Raw genomic sequence first — 23,411 nt, forward strand, 5'->3', positions numbered from 1 at the left:
GGGAGCCTGCTTGGGATTCTCTCTCTCCCTCTCTCTCTCTCTCTCTCTCTCTCTCTCTCAAAATAAATAAACTTAAAAATAAACAAATAAAATAAAACACTGATGTTTGTTTCGTACCCACAAGGATGCTGATTGGCTTGTTCTGTGGTGCATTCTAGGCACTGGGATTTCTAAAAGCCTTCTGGGTGGTTCTGCTGTGCACCCAGAGTTGTGAGCCATGCCCTAGGCGATTTGTTACTCAAAGCGTAGTGACGTATCACCCACATCACCAGGGAGCTTGTTAGAAATGCAGGATTTGGGGCCTGTCCCACACCTGCTGAATCTGAATCTGGTTTTTTAATTTATTTCTGTATTTATTTATATATTTATGTATGTATGTACTTATATTTTAGGGAGAGAGAGCACAAGTAGGGAGAGGGGCAGTGGGAGAGAGAGAGAGAGAGAGAGAGAGGGAGAGAGAGAGAATCTTAAGCAGTCTCCACACTTAGCATGGAGCCCGAGGTGGCGCTCAGTCCCACGACCCTGGGATCGTGACCTGAGCCAAAACCAAGAGTTGGATGCTTGACTGACTGAGCCACCCAGGGGCCCCATGAATCTGTATTTTATAAGACCCCCAGGTAGCCTGTAAAAATATTCAAGGTTGCATACCACTGTTCTTTGTGTTGGTTTTTCCCTTGGTTTTAAAATCAGCTTTTGGGAATCAGGAAACTTATTCAGGTGAAAATAATTATTTAGTTGAATGTCTTAGGTCCCCGCAAAATTGATCGATTAGAACATGTGTCCATAGCACTGTTTAAATCAAAGAAGTGAAAGTTCTAATTTTGGAACTTCCAGCATCTGGAAGCTGGATAGGAGGGAGTTTTTTGTTTGTTTGTTTGTTTGTTTGTTTTAAAGTTTATTTATTTTTGAGAGAGGGGGAGGGAATCCCAAGCAAGCTCTGCACTGTCAGTGCGGAGCCTGATGTGGGGCTCGAATGAGCTGAATTCAAGAGTCAGACGCTTAGAAATCAAGGGTTGGAGGCTTAACTGACTGAGCCACCCAGGCGCCCCTGGGATGGAGTTTTTGATCAGGGAACATTCTTGGTTTCCTTGGGCAAACACGCTCTTATTCTCCCTAACACTATGCCTGTCACTGCCCAGGGTCAGAACACAAGTCCTGCAAAGCCTCCAGAGTCTGGCTTGCCCAAAGATTTGTTTTAGGCAAGGAAAATGACAATGTCCTTCCGGGTTCAAATAGAAAACCATGAATGTTTAAAGCAAAGAAGATGTATCTTAAAAGACTTCATTTCTCTCCTAAGTGAAGGCTCAAACAGGAAAGTATTTACTGAAAAAGCAAAAAGAAACTTCAAACTCAAACTACTGGGTAATTTTGTTTTGGCATGTTCTGAAAAGTATCAGCCAAAGCTGGGTTCAAATTAATGCCTGTATCCTTGATAGATTATTTACCCTCTCTCATTTTGGTTTTCTTCACTAAAGGGGGAATGATAATACCTACCACCAGGGTTATGGCACATTTTGATTAAGAGGTAACACGAGTTTTTTGGCCTCAGTTTCCCCAAAGGAAAATGGAGACCGTGATTCCCACTTCAGGCTGGTTGTGAATAGATGATAAGGGCATACAGAGTGCTGAGCATGGTCCTGGCACATGGTAAGTGGTTATTATGTGGCAGGTGATTTTTCTGTATCGCTCGCGGTAGGGAACGTACGGAGAGGGGTAAGGTAATGGCAGTATTAGCAAATCATCAAATGTTGGTTTCCTTCCCTTTATCACACAGGGGCCAGATGTGGCAGACAGATGAAGTAACCTGCCTGTCTCTCACTGTACCATACTTTCATATTCCATCAGGATTCTTATCCAAAGGTGCTGGTGGGGAAATGCCCTCACGGGAGACATTACCGTTTTGTGTGGGGTGTGTGTATGTGTGTGGTACGTGTGCATATATGTGTAGGTATGGGGGGGTGAGAGGGAGTGAGAGAGAGAGAGAGGACCTGAATGTACTTTCTTACAGGCCACGCTCTACTCCCTGGGGGTTCTGAAACATTCTACCCTAGCAACATCCACCCATTCCTCAGGAACTGCTATAGTTAAAAAGTACGTGTTGCACATTAATATTGTTTACTACGCTCATACACTGTCCTTTACCTAAAGATGAGGCATTACTGGGGCGCCTGGGTGGCTCAGTCGGTTGAGCATCTGACTCAGGCTCCGGTCATGATCTCACGGTTCGTGAGTTTGAGGCCCACATCGGGCTCACTGCTGTCAGCGCAGAGCCTGCTTGGGATCCTCTGTCCCCCTCATTCTCTGCCCCCCCCCCCCCCCTTTTTTTTCACTTGCTCCCTCTCTCTCCCTCTCTCTCCCCCACAAAAAAAAAAAAAAAAAAAAAAAAGAGGCTCTATCATCTCCATTTTAACAGAGAAGTAGACAAAGAAAGAGGAAGAACCAAGTTCCCTGTCCAACCTCACCAGCGGTGTGTGGCAGAATCAGGATTTGAGCTGGATTTATCTCCAAAGCCCAGGCCTCTCTGTCTTCACATACACTCACACAAGTGATGTAACACAGGTAGAGGTGGAAGTTACTTTTGCATCAGATCATTATTCTCCCAGCCTGCTCTGGAATAGCAGGTGTAAGCACAGCATGTTGTGCTCAGAACTCCTAACTGGGCTTCTATACAGCAGACGCTCTATTACACCTATTATTTCATTTGGCCCGCACAAATTCTCTGGGGTATTATTACCCTATTTCAGAGATCGGGAAACTAAGATTCAGTAGCGGGCTCAAGCTCACAGAGCTAATAAGTGAGGAACTAGGATGGAATGGGGTCTGTCTGACTCCGTAGATACGCACGGTACTTTTCCAGAATGACTTCTTCACGTCTCATTTTACAAACCAATGTGGAATATTTGCAAAAGGCTAAAATGTGTTTCCTAACGCCAGAAGACTGACCCAGATATAGTGTCTTTTAGCTTTCCTCCAATGCCCACTCACTCTCCCTCCTTAAGAAAATTAAAGAGATTTTTCTGCTTTGTTATCAAATCTATAACTGCCACAGGGAAAGAAATGAAAACACTGATTCACAACTTTTTCTGGCGGCGGGGGGGGGTGGGGGTGGGGGTGAGGGTGAAGGCACAGAACATTCAGAATATCTGCTTGGTTCTCTGAGCCGACAAGCTAACCCCGTGGATGAAAATATGCCAGTTATCTAGTCGACTTTGAAGCTTGGGTTTGGAGGTTTTATTTTATTTGTTTTAATCTGCTGAAAAGAAAGCGGATGCCAGCATGGATAATACCCATACTTCCCAATTAGAGATCATTTCTATAGCTTGAAACGTTGTCCCAGTAGAAATAGAAACGCCCAGGAAGAGGTGGAGGGGATCCTACTATAGGATAGCCCAGGGCAAGGATGCAGTTTTCTTCCCAGGGCCTAGTATACTTCCTGACACATGCTGAGTGCTCAAGAAACATCACTGAACGAATCAATGAATGCATAAATGCATGGACAGTTAGCAGGGAATAAATGCATTGGATACTTTTATGAAAGCAAGTGTTGACAGTAAAAGAGCATAAAGGCACAGACACTCCCAGACGACGTGAGAAACAAGTTCACTGCACACTTTCGCCCAGAGGAGACTTGGGGCACTCTTCACTTTAGTTTATCCTAGATTTCTCTTATGACATTGAAGGCAGAAAAGATTTTTGCAGTCGCAAATGTCAGAGAACAAAGCCAGAGGATCCAACATGCAGAAGAAAACGTATTCCGTGAGTTTCTGCGCTCCGTCTTGAGTTTCTAAACTGATTTTTCCCTTCAGAAAGAAAAGCTCCTGTTTCTCTCTCTGTCTCCATCTTTCAAGTCCAAGAGGTTGTAGCTGATAGCACGACGCAGTGTGTGTGTGTGTGTGTGTGTGCACGCGCGCGCGCGTGTGCACCACACATCTGATCCCCTCAAGTTAAGTGGCCAAATAGGAAACTCAGGGCCATACTCCAGGAGCCCTCTCCACTTCAGTGAAGAGCCAGAACACCTGTGCTTGTGGCTTGTGTGTCGCCACTAGGGGTCCCCAAGCAGCAAGCGATGTGAACTGGGAATTGGGTAGCTGAGGCGGCCTTCCTTTGTCTGCACCCCAGGTGTGGACTCCTTTTGTTCAGAGGCCGGGCTGCTACCTGCAGCGTCTGAGCTGTCTGCAGGGTAACCCCGCCCCGGGCAGCCTGCACACCTCTTCTGAGAATAGGGAAGGTTTCTCAGCTTTTGCCTTTAGTTACGCCCGATGTTACCCCCGAAGAGCCAGTGTTTCCCTTTAACAGGACTAGGAATCTTTGTGGTAGAAACACAGCTTAAACTACAAAGGGAAATATTTCTCACTACAACAAAGAGTATATCGATGTTGGGAAACTGATAGCGAAAAGACCAATTTCCAGGGTACAGTAGAGTATTCGCCATAAAATATTTAAAGCTAGTTGACAAATAGCCCCACTATTCTTCCTGGAATGCCGGCCACTGGATTAATCTTGAAAGTGAGGAGTATTTCATTCTGTGCTTAGCACAGAGGAAGGGAATGACCTTCACAAAGAAACACCCCAGAGTGCCTGAATCATGGGAGCCCATCTCCAACCACAACGGCCACATTCACCCTGTGGTGTTTTCTTGTCTGCTTTTAAACTTCAAAGGAGAGCAGAGCAAAAATAAACAAATTACAACAACATAAGAGCTACTCTGTAAACAATAAATTATACCAGTTGAAACAGCCGGTGACTGGGGGTGGGGATTATAAATATTTGCTCCATTGGGGCACCTGGGTGGCTCAGTCAGTTAAGCGTCCGACTTTGGCTCAGGTGACGATCTCGCGGTTTGTGGGTTCCAGCCCCGTGTCTGGCTCTGTGCTGACAGCTCGGAGCCTGGAGCCTGCTTCGGATTCTGTGTCTCCTTCTCTCTCTGCCCCTCCCCCACTTGTGCTCTGTCTCTATCAAAAATAAATAAATGCACTAAAAGAAAAAATTTTAAACAAATATTTGCTCCATCAAAATTTTACTCTTATATTCTCACCATTTCAGTTTTTCTTGTTCACAGCAAAACAGTGTCATTGCATGCCCGTCGACTTCTTTTTGTGCTCCAGATGTGTTGCCTGTCATCTTGTTGCCTGGTGGTCAGAGCTACTGATGTGAAAAGTCATTGCTGAACACGAGAACCTTTCCTGGATTTCTTACTTCCTTAGTTTACTCCCTTATTCCACAAATATCTCCTGAGCACCTACTGTGTGTAAAGAAAGCCTCATAGGGAATACAAAGGCTGGCCAGATAGGGATCCTGCCCCCACCCCCCAGGCTGTTAATGGAGTAGGGAGATAAAATATGTTCCAAAATTACTATCAAAACAAACCAGAGCGTCTGGCAAGTGAGAGGTACAGGGGGAAGACTAGAGGAATTCAATAGAAGAAAAGCTGGATTCTGGCTTAGGGATCAGGGAAGATTCTCCAAGATGGTGATTTCTACTACACCTTCAACAGTACATAAGATGCTCAGCAGGGAGAGCGCCGGAAAATGTTAGTGCTGCCAGACCTGGGTGGTACTGGGCACAGTGAGAAGGGGTTACATATATGAAGGGAAGAACAGGACATACGTTTGGAGAGGGAAGATGGGAAGGCTTTCAATGCTAAATTAGCTTTCATGCTAACAAAACGGTCATTGTTAATCCTCGATAGACCAAATTATAAACAAAATTTCTTTCGTTCCATGAGTCTTTTAATAGCTGAAGAAGGTAGACATATCTTTAAAAAATCCTGCTTTTCAAACAGACCTAAGATTTTTGCAGCACCAATATTCCTTTTTCCACTGACAAATTGGCATTAGCTAGAATGAATGCCCACGAATGAATGAATGAATGAATGAATAAAATGTGTGAACTAATATCCTTATTGTTTCATTTGGAGAAACGCATTGGAAGGTCCACAATAGGTTCCTGAGCCTACTTCATGAGGCAGGGTTAGCATCTTATTTCAGCCACCTGCTCCTAACTTACTGATATTGTAAACATTTTTTTTTTTTTTTTTTTTTCAAGGAACAGCCAGCCTTTAGGCCCTCTGAATCTAAGAAAAGTGATAGTGAGCAATCCTGCCTGCTGAGTTTTTCTCCATTTGTTGTGGCTTTAACAATCTAAATTATTGATCAACTTTCAGATTTTCATTCTGAACCTGGAGCTTTCCATTTGTTCTTCAGAATAATAGGCCTTGGAGTCACGGTCTGTCTCAGACCAACAAGCTAGGTTTCCCCAGTCATCCTGTTTTTATTCGGTAAACACGTTTGTGGGCCTTGCATCCTTCTTCTGGCCTCTGAACCCCGTGGAAAAAAGTTAGTCTGTGTTTTATTCTGCTTGTGTACAGCACAGGGTGGCCTTGGCTTGGTGCCTTCCCAGCAAGTGCCCTTTTTCCCCTTTCATCTGTCAATTTGAGATAATAGAAGTAATCTATTTCACAGGGCCATGCTTTACTTTCCCTAACTAAGGACTGCAAAGTTCTGTGAAGGTAAATGTTATCATCCAACTACAGAAATAGAACTTAACATCCTTTTGTGAGACTTCAGAGATGAATGATGACACCTGTTGTGTATTGCTCAATTTGGGACAAGCAAGACACAAACCCTGGGCTAACTATTAGACATTTCCCTGACAGAGCACGTCACGGCTGATCAGTTATCTCCAGACGCAATGGAGAAAGCAGAAGTTGTCCAGATCATAGATCTGACCTTTCAAATGCACAATTTAAAGTCACTTACAGGGCGCAAACTGTATGCCGGGTACACTGTGGCTTCACACCTATCATGTCATTGAATCCTCCGAACACCCTATATTATCAGGATTCGGGCTGCCGGTGTAGGAACTGAGACTCAGTGAGTGCAGGTAATTTACTCCAGGTCACGTAACTAATAAATGGTGGAGCCATAGTATGAAATCATGTGCTGTCTTCCTTCTTCAAACTGACAGACTGTCAACCCTACTAGGTGACACGGCCAGGTCAGTCCACCCGCCATCTAAAGATCTGGAGGGATCCACCGATTACTAGTTAAACAACTAGAGGTGCCTTTGATCAGAAGAACTTTGGGAAAACAGGAAGTCGGTTCTGATGGAGAGGTTAAGGTTGTGATGGACCATATACCCTGAAGGACTCTCGGTTAGGCTGCTTGGGTCTCCTTAGAACAGGCAGGGATGTTCTAAATTCCATGTAGATGAGGGTCAGGAAGACTCCATGTGGCTGAGGAGGGCTCAGAAAACTGCATTAAAAAAAAAAAAAAAGCCTTATTGGGAAGACATACTGGGATGGCATCCTGAAGGGAATGGAAAAAAAAAAAAAAGTTTAAATCAACTAGAAAATGTGACATGAGTGCATATTATGATTATTCAACATTTATCATTCACGGTACATGGGGTGCACGGTTGATGTGGACCCCCTAGGACTGTCTGCTGTTCCTGTGTCACTCCTGATAATTTTTAAATTGACTATGTCCTTTTAACCATGTTTTTAAAAATTGAACTACCCCAATGCGAACACTTTCCACTTTCTTTGCTACATAATGAGAGTACTTTTCATTCCTTTAGTGTTTGCTTTTTCCTTTGATCTAACAATTTCTGCTCAAATTTCACAGTTTTCTGTTGCTTCAGGATTGAAAGAACCGATTACCCTGCTGGGAGCGTGAAACAGACTTAAAAAAAAATCTGTATATTTCCCCCTGGTGAAATTAATTTAGGCTTAAATACAGGGGGAAGGTACACACCTTGGGCTCACATCTCTTTCTCTCCCACACCTAAGCAATTCCTTATCCTGAAAGGGCACAGGCAGACCTGCTTCCAAGTCTTTTGTGAGGATCCTTCACCAGACAAAGTCAGAGAACCTCTCTCTCTTGACACCCGGCTTTGTGTGGGCCTGATGACATATTTGGAACCTATCTCTTTGAAGGGCAACCTCAAAAGCCCAACGGACCCGTTAGTCACTGTCCGTGGCTGGGGTACTTAAGTGCACCTGGCTTGGGCTTCCTAGGTGTTTTGAGGGTGTTCTAGGAAACACACCTCCTTGCAGGGCAGGGACCATCATCAGCTCCGGAGTAACAAAGGACAATTTGGAGCGGGGTGGAAGGAGCGCTCCACAGCCGCTCTGGCATCCCAGGCCCCTTTTTACCTAGCATCCGTGTCCTTAGTGACCTCGCCCTCGCCCTCCGTATCCCCCGCCCCGGCTGGCTTCGCCGCTCCCTAGCCTGGCCACGGACAGCGAGCCCCACCACCTTCTCCCCACTCCCGGTTGCCTCCAAACCGTGGAGCCAGCGCGGCGCATCGCAGCCGCGCTAGCTCCGCGCCCCCCGGTGGCCTCCCCAGCACCTTGGGGTCCCGCGCCCCGGTCCAACGCCCCCGCCCTGCAGTCCTCAGCCTCCTCCTCCAGCCCCAGTCGCAAGAGCTGTCAAGCCCGCGGCAGCTGAACCAGCCACGGAGCTCCCGCGTCTCCTCTCCTTCCTTTGTGTGCGCGCGAGCGGAGTTGGGGCGGAGGGAGAAGGGGGAGGTCGCTCTGTCTGTCTGGCTCCTGCCGCCTTTGCCCGGGCTGCTCGAAGGGCCGCCGGGGAGGCGGGATCCCAGGGGAGGGCGCAGGAGCTGGCAGGGCGCCCCCCGGCCGCCGGGGCGCGGTGGTCCCAGCAGCGCGCGAGCGTGCGCGGACCGCGGCTGGGGCTCCGCTGGAGGCGCGATTAGTCCGCTCGGGCCGCCCCTCGGATCTCCCTCCGCTCCTATCTACCCACCGACACCCAGAGAAGAGCGTGCAAAGGCGCCGAGAGGGACGGAAACCACAAATAAATAGCGGCGGCAGCAGCGCGTCATCTGGTGGAGCAGGAAGTGCAGGCAGAGTCCGGAGGCTGGTGCTTTCTGCGCGTCCCCAGGACTTTGCCATGGGCTGGGGGCCGCGAAGGCTGCGAGCGGCCGGGCGAGGGCAGCGGCGGCGGCGTCCGCACCGGGGCTGAGCCAGCAGCGACGCGCGGGGCGCGCGGAGATGGCAGCGTCCAGCAACTCCAGCCTGTCCGGCTCCTCGGTGTCCTCGGGTGAGTTTCAGCCCGTCGGACGCGGCTGCCGCGCTGGGTCTCTCGCCCCCCGCCCTGGGAGGGGTAGAGCCTACCTGTGGCCGTCCTGCCCCCTCTCTCGGAGTGAGGGCAGGCGTCCGGTGTGGCACTTGTTTGGTTTGCCGGCACCGCGGGCGTCCACAGCACCTCTGCGCCTGACATCTGACAGCGCAGAGGTGGGAGAGCGGTGGCGCCCTTAGTGTGCGAAAGGGAGCCTTCTGGGGACTTGGGGAGCAGCAGGCGAGAAGCGAGACGAGCAGGGCAGGCTCGCACTTTCTGGCGCAGCTGGAATCTGGGCTAGCGGGGCGCGGGAGGTTTGGGTGACGCTGGGCGCCCCGGCTCGCCAGCGGCGCGGCGCCCGCCAGGCTGGTTGCCCAAACCCCAGGCTGAGAGAGAAAACCCTCGCTCCTCGCAGACTTGATTTTCTTTGTTTGTTTCAGAAATTAGCTCCGTGGAGACACAAGCTTGGGGCATGGTTTGAGATAGAAGTAATGAAGGGATTCTGTCTTTCTGGTCCTGATTGAAGCGAGTTAGAGGAAGGGAGGTCGAGCCCAACCTCTGCCAATTTGCCGGTTTACAAGTGTGTGTGCGTGCGTGTGTGTCTGATTTTCCTATGTGGCCTCTTGAACATTTTCTTATGATACTCTCTGTAATTTCACTTTCCAGGCATACATTTTGTTTTCAGGTGTGGCTGAGTAAAGGGAGGGCTCCTTTCAGCTTTTTTTATGGTTGATCAGCAGGTCTAATTGAAGAGAAAAAAAAAAACTGCTAATGAATCTGAAAGAATAAGAATCAACAGAAACAGATCCTCTGGTTTCTGTGTATGACAGATTTCTAATCAGAATGATGCATTAGGTAGCATTCTTCTACCTCTCTGGTCATTGAAAACTTTAATGACAAACCCCAAAGGCATAGCTGATAAGACCTTCAGTGTAGCGTGCAGTATTGAGGGGTCCAGAAGGTCTGGAAATGCTAAGGAAAATATTCAGTATGTTAATATCGTATTAATTCCTATTGTGTGTCTTTTGTTACATTACTTAAAAATTAAACTCAGAGGAAGCAACACCTCGGTGGGGCCATTGAACAGCAAGCCGGTCATAAATTAACCATATCTATGGGTGTGTAACTAATTTAACCATAAACGCAAGGTGAGTTTGACTACGGTGCGATTGTGATGTGGCACAAGGTGATCCCTTGAAAGCCATCTGTTATCTTTTTTGGCAGGTTTAGTTCCAGGGAAATGGCACTTCCTTTCTTCATCACTGCCAACTAATGAAAAGCACAGTGTTGTTAGGCATATGATATAGTTCAAGTTTCTGGTAGTAGCAGCCAATGGGGCAGAACAGTCATATCTTATTAAGAGCAGCAACAAGTTGACCGCCTGTGGTTTTAATTCTGAGAACTCAGCAAATGCTACGGCGTATTTTTAGTACCCCCAAACCACTGCTGCTGCTTTTCAATTCATTTTGGTTGACTAACATTGAATTTAAAATACAGTGATGTTGGCTTACGATTAGCAAGCATATGGTTATTCCTCTCAGAAACCCATCCACTAGGAAAGGAACGGGTGGGGGAGAGAGGAGGCAAGGGGAAAGAAGAAGAAGAGACAAGGAGGCAGTATTATCGCACGATTTACTGATGGCATAAGTTACAGATGTGTGGCACCTGGAAATTCAGCTGTTGGTGTAGCTGAAGAAACCTGATGAAGAAACTGAACTCAGCCTTAAGAAGGACACGTGGGTTTGAAGTCACACAGGAGCAGCTCTAGGTGGTGGTAATCGCCTTGCAGATTGGATGGAGATGCCTCTGATGGTTCTCCTTCCTGCTTTGGTCATCACTTTTTAAAATCCCAATGGGAACTGGGAAATTCGGTGGACACCGAAATTCAAAAAGTGAGCATGGATATATTCTTTGATGTGGATCAACCAGGCCCATGAGCTTCGATGGCTTAGTACACCAGTTAGACACTTTGTCTTGAAAAATACCAGAAGCCCGAGTTCTCTTTTTAAGCACACTTAATCATCATGTGGCTCGTGAATAATTCAGATGGTGCAAGCAATTCACACCTGTGAGAAGTGTTGGGAGTTAAAGAATAGAGCCTGTTTGTGGTGGCAGCTGTGTTCTCCCAGGCGAAGGCCAGAGTCTGAGAAAATAGGGCACTCTATCCCTGTATTAATTTTCGCAGAGGGCCTACTAGGTGCCAGGAAGTACATTATAAGCCTCAGCCGCAAGGAGACTAAGTGAGGAAGGCCATTTTAGGATTCCCTCTAGTGCTGAAGTTCTGGGATTATTGTTCTTGAGTTCTGGCTACACCACTGCCCAGCTGGGTAATTTGAGGTGAGTTACTCAACCTCTCCAAGCCTCAATTTCCTCGTCTGTAAGTAAGGCTAATGCTAATAACGGGACCTACATATAGGAATGCTGTGTGGATTAAATGAGATAATGTGTGTATGGCATTGAGCACAGAGTGTGGTACTTAGTAAGTGTTTGGGGTGAATACATTTTGCTCCTTTGAGGCATGAAATAGAAGGCACTTCATGGCTCAGACTTTAGGGGCAGAAGTAAGTCCAACACACGTAAAACTTGCCTCTTACATTGCATGTTAAATTTGATCTTGTGGTTCGAGGCCCATTAAATAAGCATTTATTAAGTGTATCTTAGGTTTCGGGCACCGTCCCAAGTGTTTGGAATAGAAAAATGAATCAAGGTCCTTTCCCTCACCGTCCAGAGGCAGAGATGGACAATACATAGTGATCTGTATTCCAGTTGGATAAAATGAATTATGTGGAGGAGAGTACAAGGAAGAGAGTGATTCCTTCAGTCTGCAGGAGTCAGTGGGGGTGACCTCTGAGTTGAGGCTCAAAGGGTGTGTGGGATTTTTCCAGAGGGCACGGAGGGGGAAAGGCATTTCAGGAAGAGGGAAGAGCTTAGACAAAGTCCTGGAGATGGGGAAGTCCATGGCCTAATTTTTAGCTTCCTTTCTTAGGGCTAGTGATCCATTTTCGAGGTGGTGTCTCTTCTCCCGACAGTTCAGCTTAAGACCCATAAGCAGCATCCTGCATGGAGGTGCTATGGCACTTACTCTTGCTGCTGATGTGGGGGGTTTTCTTTCTGTTCAAGTAGCAGTGGGTTTGATGGAACAGCTCTGGAAGCCTTAGGACGCGTTTGGGCAACTGAGCAGTAAAAAAGGAACTGTCGATTTTGTAGTGAATAGCATATGGAGAGGTGAACTCGAATAATAGGGGTTAAACCTCTCTTGGAGGAATAGATGTGGAAGATTTAGGCTTGGTTGTGTTTGCACAGGGAGTAAAGAGCTAATAACTTACTCAGTAGTAAGTTCAAAGTTATCTGATTTTCCTGAGAATACGTTCTCACTTGCTGGTGTTGAACCCCAACACCCGAGTGTGCCATTTATCCTCCGTTATCAGCTGAGACACAACAAATGAAATAATCAGGTTAAAATTAATTTTTAAACACATTTTCCAAGAACTGTTCAGAAATTTTCTTCTGGAATATTCAATTATGTGTAGAAGAAATTGCTTTGCCTTTGTTTTAATGATAACTGCTAGTAATTAAATTTCACAATCACCTAGATTGCCAGGATGGTTTGATTACCTTTATTATTTTAAATGGAAAAAAAAGCCACTATCCCTATGCTTTTACTCTAGCCTGTGGTACTTGATTATATTCTGAAATAAACAATGGTTAATTTGCAAAACAGTTTTCTTAATAATCACGGGTTATATTTGCTTTTATAATTGAAATAAGAACTTTTTGCATTTTTAGTGATTTGATTGCCAAATGGTAATTTCACAGAGTTAAAAAAAAAAACTGACATAAAGTAATAAATAAAGAAGCTCTGAGATGTTTTCCAGTAACTGAACAAGGTAAAAATTAAATATTAAAGGGACCCCTGGGATATGAAGTTGTTAAGATTTTGAGAACATAAAGACACTGTATTATAGAAATGAAATCAACCCAGACTTCTGAAATTAAAATGCAGATGGGAAAAGGTAAAAGGCAGTATTTATGTGCAGCATCATTGAAACCTTAATTGGGAAAAGAGCATTCCTGAATGGATTGAAGGATTTATTCCTCCAGATTTTGTACAATAGTAATGTGGGCCAAATAAATAATGTTATTTTCTGCTGTCACACTGGCTTGATCCTAGAAATGATAAATAGGAATTTTCATTACTCATTATTGGAGGGTCCGAACCAGTGACATATACAAATCTTTCATATCCCCAGATGCAGAAGGTAAAGCTGAACTATAATAATGCTGCTAAGACATATCCGTGTGATTACAAACTCCATGGATCCACTGCTACAAAACAGGGTATCTTTGTTGAAACAAGCCCTCTTTTGGATCCCTGAATGATTCAGAAATATCCTATTTTGTGCAAAAGAAATGTCCTTACCATTGCTTTAGTGAGATCTGCTGGTAATTTAATTTCACCATTACCTAGCGGGTCAGGAAGATTTGCTGATTTTTGTTATTTTAAATCCCCCCCCCAAAAAAAAATTGCAAATAAAAAATCACAAAGCTAAAACTAATGTCCTGAAAGAAATCATTCGCTTCCATGGGGAGTATTGTTCTTTGCTATTTTTCTGGCGACCTTCCCACACCTCATTTTAACTTGTCAGATTTTTTCACTGTCCCTTTGTGGTGATCCGGACAAACCCAGTGATAGAGAATCTGAAAGGAAAGACTTTCTTAAGCGTGACCGCATGTTTGCTGGGTTTGACAAGGGCCCACACCAGATCCCCCCTATTCCCACAAACCCGACGAAGTGTTTTGAAAGACCCTGCCATTCGCTCAACTTTTGGGAGATGCAAACCCCAGGTATTTTCTGAGGCCAGCCCGTGAGGGATTTAAGTGGACAGTGTGTTCTCTGAGCTGCGCCCCGGGGCTTGGCCCGGGTGTCAGTCCCGCTGAGGGCCGTCTGCTGCTCTGCGGGGTCTCCTGCTTTTGCACAATGGTCAAAATAACCGGACGTTAGGTTTGGACAATCTGTACATGAGTAGTGTCACATGGGTGAGTTATGGAAAAGAGTTTTTTGCCAGAAGATCAAGATTCTTGCCAAGATCGTTAGAATTGGGGAAAGAGGAAGGGACCCAGGGATAGACGTATGATTAATAACACCCATCTATCACCCACCAATCATGTATGTTTTATGAATGTTGTCACATTTCATGGCTCCTGAAGTACGTCATTTAATTTTCACAATGAATGGCTTCCTTCCTTCCTTCCTTCCTTGCTTCCTTGCTCTCTTCTTTTTCCTTTTCTTACCTGGTGTTGTGTTGGTCAGTTTTCTATTCAGAATTTTTTTTTTCATAAATCCTGCCCTTGGTCAGCTCTACTGTTAATGGTTTCCAAATCCTCCCAGTACCTTCCTGCTGCTTCTTCCATTTGCTCCGTGAGGTTGGAAGCTGGTATTCTGTTTCTCACGTGGATTCTGGTCGGGCAGTCAAGACGGACGTCTGTCTGTCTGGTGCAGGCCGATTGGTGTAAGAGTACACATTCCTGTGTCTCAAAATTACTAGCAAAAGCAGAGGTGTATTTAAAGTCTTCATGGCTAGAGGAAAATCCAGTTAGGAATGTGCCGGTCCCATAGGCAGTCTGCTCTGACACAGGACCCATGTGTCTGTTTGCTGGGATCTGAGCTTGAAGACCTGGCCTGTGTTCATTGCCAAGTCGTGATAAAACTTTTCAGCTCTGTACCCACGGAGGGTCATTCACCAGCTGCTTGGGTGAACAGCCTGCTTTCCCCCTCATTTGTTATTAATCGAACACCTTTGTGGGGGCCGAACTTTGAATATGGTCTTTACAGTATGGTCTAATTACAGCCTTGCCTTGCTTCAATAGTTTGGCCTGTCAAAGTCACCCAACCTCAGCTCGATAAAGTGTTATTTTAAATCATCCAATGTCTGCGTTCCCGTGGACATTCTCTAATAAAGGTGTTCTGTGAATAGCCTTATTTAAAATGTAATCCCTTCAGGTCAGAGGTTACATTGATGAGATTTCTGGAGTTGAGACATTGTCTACACATTGTACAATCACTCCTTGCCTTGGTGGGCCTGCTGGAGAGAACAGTTTTTCAGGAGGAGAGGCTAGATGCTGCTTGCCTGGCGGAATCCCCTAGATCTGGATAAACAGTCTGCTTCCTTGAGCTGGCAAGAATTTTCACATTCTGAAATGCATCTTCATTAGATGTTGCAGGAAGAGCCTTAAACTCAGAAGATCTGGACACTGAAACTTTTTTTATAAAAAGTTTATGTGTTTTGAGAGAGAGAGAGAATGCAAGTGAGCCATCAGCAGAGGGTCAGGGACAGAGAGGGAGAGAGAGAATCCCAAGCAGGCTCCACACTGTCAGCCCAGAGCCCGATGTGGGGCTGGAACTCATGAGCCATGAGATCATGGTCTGAGCCGAAATCAAGAGTCAGACGCTTAACTGAGCCACCGAGGTGCCCCTGGACACTGAGACCTTTAACCAAGCCATTTAAACCCTTGGCCAGGATACCTAAACCCTTAACTAAGGCTCTTAAACCCTTGGTCAGAGGCTTTAAGCCCTTAACCAACACCCTTAAACCATTAACCAGGACCCTTGAGCCCTTAACCTAAGTTCCTAAACCCTTAATGTAGTCACTTAAGCCAGGTAGTTAACCAAGCCCTACAACTAGCTAGCTATGTGACCTTTGGTGAAATTAGCTTCTCTGAGCCTTAAATTCCTCTCTCTGCAAATTACAGCTGTGGCAGCCTGTTTCAAGGAATAGATGTGAGCATTAATAGGGTGAGGGAAGCATTGTCTCCCACAGATGGGGCTATCATACTTGCTCAGTAGATGTCAACGCCCCTCCTTCCTTTTCTCCCACCCTTAATATCTTGGGGCTTTAGTTCTCTGATCTTTAAACCGGAAAGCATGCTATCTGATGAATTTATCCCACAGGATTGTCATTCCTGAAGTACTGTTTGGGGGAAATGCTTAGTAAATTATAAAAGCAAACAATTCTGAATGGTTGCCCTGTGTCACTCTGTTTACATGCAATCCTCAGAGTATTCTCTGAGGTAGACAGAGTATCCCCTTTTTGCAAACAAAGAGGTTACGGTCAGACAGGGCACAGGGCTGGGGTTCAAGGTTGCCATGATAGAGCCAAGTGTACTTAATTTCAAAGATCCTGTTTTTTTTCCTCTTGAAATGTACGCTGTTGGTTTTTGTCTCTGTGTGTTTAAAAGTGTCTGATATTAAGGTTTAAGGCTGAAATGCATGCTCATTGTTAACAGAGAACATACAGTAACACAGTTGTGCTTCATTCTGTTGTCCTCGGTATCCAGACCCACATCTAGCCTGACCAAAGCTTATTCTCACTGGTGTTAGGGACTGGGAGGTGTTACCAAGGTACCTAGGGGATTGGACTTAAGGATATCTGTACTTAAGAATGGTCTCCCAGAGTGAAGGGGATATAGGTGTTCAGTGCGCTATTCTTGCCACCTTTCTAAGGTTTGAAAATTTTCCAAATGAAAGAAAAAAGAGCGGGGGTAGGGGAAGAATAGTACTACTGAGTAATTAAGTACTAAGTACTAAGAATAGTACTGCTTTGCATCCAGTTGATTTCTTCACTGGAGCTTTAAAAACATTCCATTTTGTGTGAGCTTTTCAAGTCTTGTGGTCACCTCATGAACCTCCCAGATTCTGCATCTTCAGGGGGAAGGATTCGTATTTCTTTTAAGCGAAAAAGTAAGGGAACTGAAATTACAGAAGGCGTTCAGGTAGACGGTGTGGAACATTTCCTACCTGAGAATGTTTTCTTTTTTTTTTTTTTTGGTTTCATTTTGGTTTTTTTTCCCCCCTCCGGAGCTGGTTTAACCTCACGTTGCATTGTTGGTTTCAAGTGAGGAGGGAGCCTGCAGGTTGTTGAGCAGATTCCAGAATTACTGAAGAGAATCGGGGTCTGAGGAGCTCCGGGAACTGTCCAGGGCTGCTCAGCAGGTTGATAGTGGAGCTAGAACTGGAACTGACCTCTAGGACCCACATTCCCAGAACATTCATTCTCCATCCCCACTTGCTGACTGATCCTAAGGCGTAGCATTATCCTAAGAGATTTTCTTACAACTGTTTTTTTTTTTTTTTTTTTAGGGGGGGCCGGGGGTTGGCTTCATTGAGGCTGTTCTGTTTAATTATTTGATATTTTCAAAACAGAAGTTATAAAGTGCTTTGTATTTTATTTTATTTTTTATTTATTAAAAAAAAATTTTTAACATTTATTTATTTTTGAGACAGAGAGAGACAGAGCATGAATGGGGGAGGGTCAGAGAGAGGGAGACACAGAATCCGAAACAGGCTCCAGGCGGTCAGCACAGAGCCTGACGTGGGGCTCGAACTCACGGACTGCAAGATCGTGACCTGAGCCGAAGTCGGGCTGCTTAACCGACTGAGGCACCCAGGTGCCCCAAGTGCTTTGTATTTTATTTTATTTTATTAAAAAAAAAATTTTTTTTAACGTTTATTTATTTTTGGGACAGAGAGAGACAGAGCATGGACTGGGGAGGGGCAGAGAGAGAGGGAGACACAGAATCCGAAGCAGGCTCCAGGCTCTGAGCCGTCAGCCCAGAGCCTGACACGGGGCTCGAACTCATGGACCGTGAGATTGTGACCTGAGCTGAAGTCAGACGCTTAACTGACTGAGCCCCCCCAGGCGCCCCAGTGCTTTGTATTTTAAATGAGGCTTAAGTCTCAAGGCAATTGTGCCTTGAGCACAACTTAAGCACAGACTTAAGCGACCTAGCGTCTGCCCTGACTATATATAGCTGTGCTGTCCAATATGGTAATCACTAGCCACATGTAGCTGTTTCAATTTAAATTGATGTAAATTCAGTTCCTCAGTTGCATGAGCCACATTTCAGGTGCTCAGTAGCACATGTGGTTAGTGGCTACCATATTAGACCACGCAGAAATACAACGTTCCCATCGTTCTGTGGAAGATTCTATTGGGCAGCCCTGGAAAGAAGGTGGTTCTAAGACAGGGATATTACTGATGTAAAATTAACAAGCTAAGGATAGGAAATGGTCTCCCATTCCTGTATTTGCTCTGTGTGCTACTTAGGTTATATTTCACTAACTTTGCAAATTAGCTTTTCTTTTAAAGTAATGTTTTCATAACTTTGAGGGGGAACAATGGAATGACAGCCAGAGGATGATGTTGGGGAGAGTAGTTAAAATATTTATAAACTCTTCTAGTCTTGCAAGCTTTTTAAAAAATGGTCTGCAGTTTCCCTAATGACAACTCCGTTTCTTAAAAAAAAAAAAAAAAAAAATCCTACAGTGAGTTATAATTTCACCCTCAACGAGGAAAAAAAAAACGCCTATGATCAGAAGTAGATTGGATCTTATAATTGTAAATCTTCCAAAACATCATAAGGAAAATAGGAAAATTGTGAATGTGTGGACTGAGATTGCTAGGGGCATATCCAAGCCATGCTATTTAAAGGAGATTTTCTACCAAGTTGGCCATCAGCAAACCATTTGCCTAGAAGTATTTTACTTCTGCAGAAGGCCCACATATGGGGCAAAGCAAATGGACTGGTTTTTAGAAAATAAAGTTAGCTTTTGGAATTTTCGGCACATTTAATTGGAAGAAAACGTGTGCCAAGAAGATGCAAGAACATGGCAGTTGCTAAGAAAAGGAAGCTGCCCTCCTCCTTGAACTTCTGTTGCCGTCTTCAAGTGCATCAAGGAAATGGAAAGGTAGATGGTGTGTTTAAAGGGTCAAACAACCGTCAAGAAATAGTTCAAGGCCATTGGATTCAAACATGATAGCCAGAGGACTATGGCATGTATGGCTTGGTCCTTATTGACATAACTCAGATCATAAATTTAGGGCGGTGTGAATCAAAGAATCACTTGATCACTGCCTGCAATTCTTTTCTCATCAGAGTCCTGGTACCTGGATTTCATCTTATCCTCTGCACCCTTGGGACTGGCTGAACACTGTGTTCTTCAAGGAAACAAAACCTGGCATTCTTTATTCATTTCACATATTTGCATACTAACAATATAAAGTAATTTTTCTTAAGTAATTTTGCTTCTAAGAAATACACTCAGGCGATCAGTGTTTGAGACAACAAGGAACCAGGCAGAAGGGAGTAGGGCTTTACTGGTAAATCTTCTGTAGCAAATACTCGAACGTGCGGCTGCCACACTGACCTGTCACAGTCTCGAGGCTGAGCCGTGCACTGCCTTATACGGTAGCCCCACGGGCTGTTTAGATCTCGAAATGTGGCTGGCGTGACCAGAGATGCGCTGCAAGGGCACAATACCCACCAGAGTTTGAAGACTTAGTAGAAACCAAACAGGACAAGAAGTGTCTCACGAACAACCTTGCTGTATGGCGTATACATTGAAATGATAACATTTTGTGGATATGAAGTTTAAAAAAAAAAAGGTATTTTGAAGATCGCTTTCACCTGTTCATTTAAACATGTTTGATGTGGCTCTAGACTATTTAAAACTGGATGCACAGCTCATGTCATATTTGGATCGCCACTGGCCTGGATGGCTCCAGTGAGAATCCACTACACAAAACCTGCTGATTCACTACTCCATGGCTCCCATAGTTGGAGCCCTGTGCACTCTCTAAGCCAGAAAGGTACCCTCCCTTCCCTGAGGCCCTGGTCAGCCCCCATTCTCAGGTCCCTGTTCTGTTTTAGTGCCAGGCCTTGAGATATGTCCTTCCTTGTCTGGGTCTGTACAGAGATTTTGAAATGAAATAATACAGAGAGGAACAGAGTGGAACACCATCAGATTCTTACTGATACAGATTTTGTGCCTTGTTCTATGCTGGACTATAGCTCTAGACTTCGCATATTTACTTGTTAGAGTTCTGTGCATCCCTCTTCCCGAAGAAAGCTTGCAGTGCTAGGAAGTTGGGAAGAGAAGCCGAGAGAACAAGGGACACATTTTTCTCCCAACGTATGTAGAAAATTCTCCTGTGATCATGTTCTCCAGGGGCTCCTTGCCATGAATATGTATATGTGTATAAAACACGTCAGTGTGTGATATATGTCTGTAGGCATGTATATATGTCTGTGCGTGTGTGTTTGTGGGTATATGTATATACGGAAAGGAGAAGTGGATTAGGTTTCAAAAAGTTATTTCCACGCAAATATATATTATATAAGTTAATATCAAGGGAAAGGCAAAGTCAAGCCTAGCGTTACTTTTAGTAATGAAAATATTCACTTGGGATTATGCTAATGATGTGTAGATATTAATACACATAATTCGGCTGCCTAATGTTGATTTAAGTTGCTCATTCAAATTCACTTTATTACAGAAAAATTAGCCATTTGTTTTATAGTGTTTGTCCCTGCAGACAGTGAAACCGTTAAGCCATGTTTAGTGGGTAAATAACACTATTTTGCTGACTTTCATATGCAGAGAGAGCATTATCCTGTCTCCCACAGGAAGTGTCCTGTGAGTTATTACTTTCTGGCTGGGGACCTGGTTAGTTCAAGCCAGGTGTCCTCTCTCTTATCGCCCTGGTGATCAAGGTCCAAGGTTGAGGTACTGTCAGTGATCAGGGCACAGAAGTTTTTTCTTTTATGTGACGTTAATATGCCTAAGGCTTGAACTTTATCCACACGAGTGCCCTGTGCTTGTTTTAAGCAGCCAAACTAACCCACATGCCTTTTTCTTTTTTTCCAAACATGAATCTTCCTCAGCGAAAAAAAAGCAATTGACAGGGACTTTGTAAACTTTCTTGCCATAATATCAGATTAAGATTAGGAACATAACCACAGCAAATCCTAGGCAATCACAATCGGAAGACATGATTTGGAATTAGACAATGCAGTTTGTTGTAAGAATATAATAATTGCCGTAGTACTTATTTGGTTCCGCGTTCTAACCCCAGTGATAGCTCTAAGGATCTTCTGTAAAGATGCTCAGCCGCTTTTCAAGGAAAAGATGCCCTGCAGACATCTTACTTTTCACAAATAGCTGAGTGTAAATCTGTCACTCTGGAATTCATATAGACATGTTTCTGAGAGCATATGTAGTTTCAGCTTGTGGTCCCTCCTTATAGTAACGAGTTCCACCCATTTTCCACCCCGATAGAGTGGACTGCTATTTCTTTTTATTGCTTTAAATGTAACTCTCTGAAACTTATTTCTAACATCCAACCTCAGGTTTTATAAATAAGTGTGGGTTCATTTGAACCCTGGACTTCAAGAATGGTGTTGTGTATGGGAGCGCCTGGGTGGCTCAGGCAGTTAAATATCCGACTTTGGCTCAGGTCATGATCTCGCGGTTCGTGGGTTTGAGCCCTGCTTTGGGCTCTGTGCTGACAGCTCAGAGCCTGGAGCCTGCTTCAGATTCTGTGTCTCCCTCGCTCTCTGCCCCTCCCCCACTCACACTCTGTCTGTCTCTCTCAAAAACTAAATAAACATTAAAAAAAAAAAAGGGGGGGGGGCGCCTGGGTGGCGCAGTCGGTTAAGCGTCCGACTTCAGCCAGGTCACGATCTCGCGGTCCTTGAGTTCGAGCCCCGCGTCAGGCTCTGGGCTGATGGCTCGGAGCCTGGAGCCTGTTTCCGATTCTGTGTCTCCCTCTCTCTCTGCCCCTCCCCCGTTCATGCTCTGTCTCTCTCTGTCCCAAAAATAAATAAAAAAACGTTGAAAAAAAAAATTAAAAAAAAAAAAGGATGGTGTTGTGTGACAAGCGTTGGAAAGCTGGGGAGCTGGCCCAAACACCAGCACCAACTGGCTGTGTTAAATTTGGACCCCTCTGAATTTTCTCATCCATAAAATGGGCTAATAATACTTGTGAAAATCAAATGGGATAGTGTCTGTGAAAGAAATGTGAACATTGAAAACTTGGGAACAACACATAAAAACCTCTGGTCTCATGAAGTTCCATTCTTGTAGAGATGCTCTGTTGGTTCCTTTTCTGGGTGATCGATGATCACTCAGAGTTCATAATTGTCTACTGTAACTTGAAAAATCTCCTCTAAATATATCACCTTGCTCTTCACCAGCCTTTCAAAGCCTTGAAGTGTAAGCCTATCAGTTTAGAATCTCTCTATTCGGCGCAGGATTCCACTAGGCATCCCACTTTCCCATAAACATTTTAAATTAGCCCAGACAAATCTCTCACTCAAAGAGACACCACTGTTTATACTTTCTGATTGAGAGGAGTGTCTCTTTTTGAAATTAAATTTGGTGTAATATTCAATCTATGCAAATACATCCCTGCAACAGACATGTAAGTTATAAAGCACAGCAAGAGAACTCTCGTAAGAGAGTCAGTCACTCAGTCTGGGAACATCACCTACTCTGGCATCTTCCTGGGAACTCTTCTCTTTTCTCCCTTCCCTCCCCCTGCCTCCCCCCCCCCCCATCTTCTTTCACTCCCTTCCTCCAAAAGTAACCACTATGAATTTCCTGTTTACTGTTACCTTGGTTTCCCTTCTTTCTTCAAATAATTTTGTCACATCACCAAAAACCCATGCTTCCCAGACAGATGTTTCTGTCTGTTCTGGTCACTGCCAATCTTCAGTACCTGGAACAGTGTCTTGCATGCAGGAGGCACTCAATAATTGTTGAGTAGATGAATATGTCTATATCCCAAGCACTCCATCATAGGAATGCTGCAGTAGCCCCTCCTTTATCTTTTGTATGTAAATCAGCTCCGTGAGGACCCCATCACTGGTTCACATTAGCCACATGCCTTTAATGACTTTTAGAAAGTTAGGGTTTCTTGTAAAAACTTGTAATGTGGAATATTTGCACTTAGGTGCAATAGAAGACTCCCAGCAAAATCACATGGACTTTTCTGAACCGAGACCGCTCCTCAAACCTGATGTGTAGTTCACAACTACTTTTCGGGAGTAAATAGTGAACCACTCAAAGAATATAAGCAGCAAAGCTAGAGCTCAATGGGGAGAGCTACAGAAAAGATTTTAGAAAGTGATATAGTGCACGTGCCACAGCAGTAGCAGACCTTGAAAACAGTATGTGAAAGAAGCCAGTTACAAGAGCCCACATATTGTATGATTCCACCTGTATGAAATGTCCATAACAGGCAAATCATAGAGACAGAAAGTAGATAAATAATTTCCTAAGGCAGGGTGGCCTGGGGGGAAATTGGAGTGATTGCTAATGGGCCTGGGGTTTCTTTGGGGGATGATGAAATTGTCTGTGGTAAGGGCTGCACATGTTTGTTAATAGACTCAAAGTCACCAAACAGTATACTTTTAAACAGGTGAATTGCAGGGTATGTGAATTATACTCAATAAAACTGTTACTTAGAAGAAGCAAAAAAAAAAAAAAAAAAAAAA

General features: G+C 44.6%; 1 protein-coding gene across 1 annotated transcript in view; it reads left to right on the forward strand.

Moving 5' to 3' along the window:
* The first annotated feature begins 8,977 nt into the window (after positions 1-8,977).
* Positions 8,978-23,411, forward strand: part of CHN2 (chimerin 2) — a 302,150-nt gene continuing 287,716 nt past the window's right edge. Inside the window, exon 1 of the mRNA XM_049642938.1 lies at positions 8,978-9,059. Within this exon, the coding sequence (XP_049498895.1) occupies positions 9,011-9,059 (49 nt within the window). The 5' untranslated portion in view covers positions 8,978-9,010. The remainder of the gene's footprint in view (positions 9,060-23,411) is intronic.

Source organism: Panthera uncia, chromosome A2 (assembly GCF_023721935.1).
Source record: "Panthera uncia isolate 11264 chromosome A2, Puncia_PCG_1.0, whole genome shotgun sequence".
Lineage (NCBI taxonomy): Eukaryota > Metazoa > Chordata > Mammalia > Carnivora > Felidae > Panthera > Panthera uncia.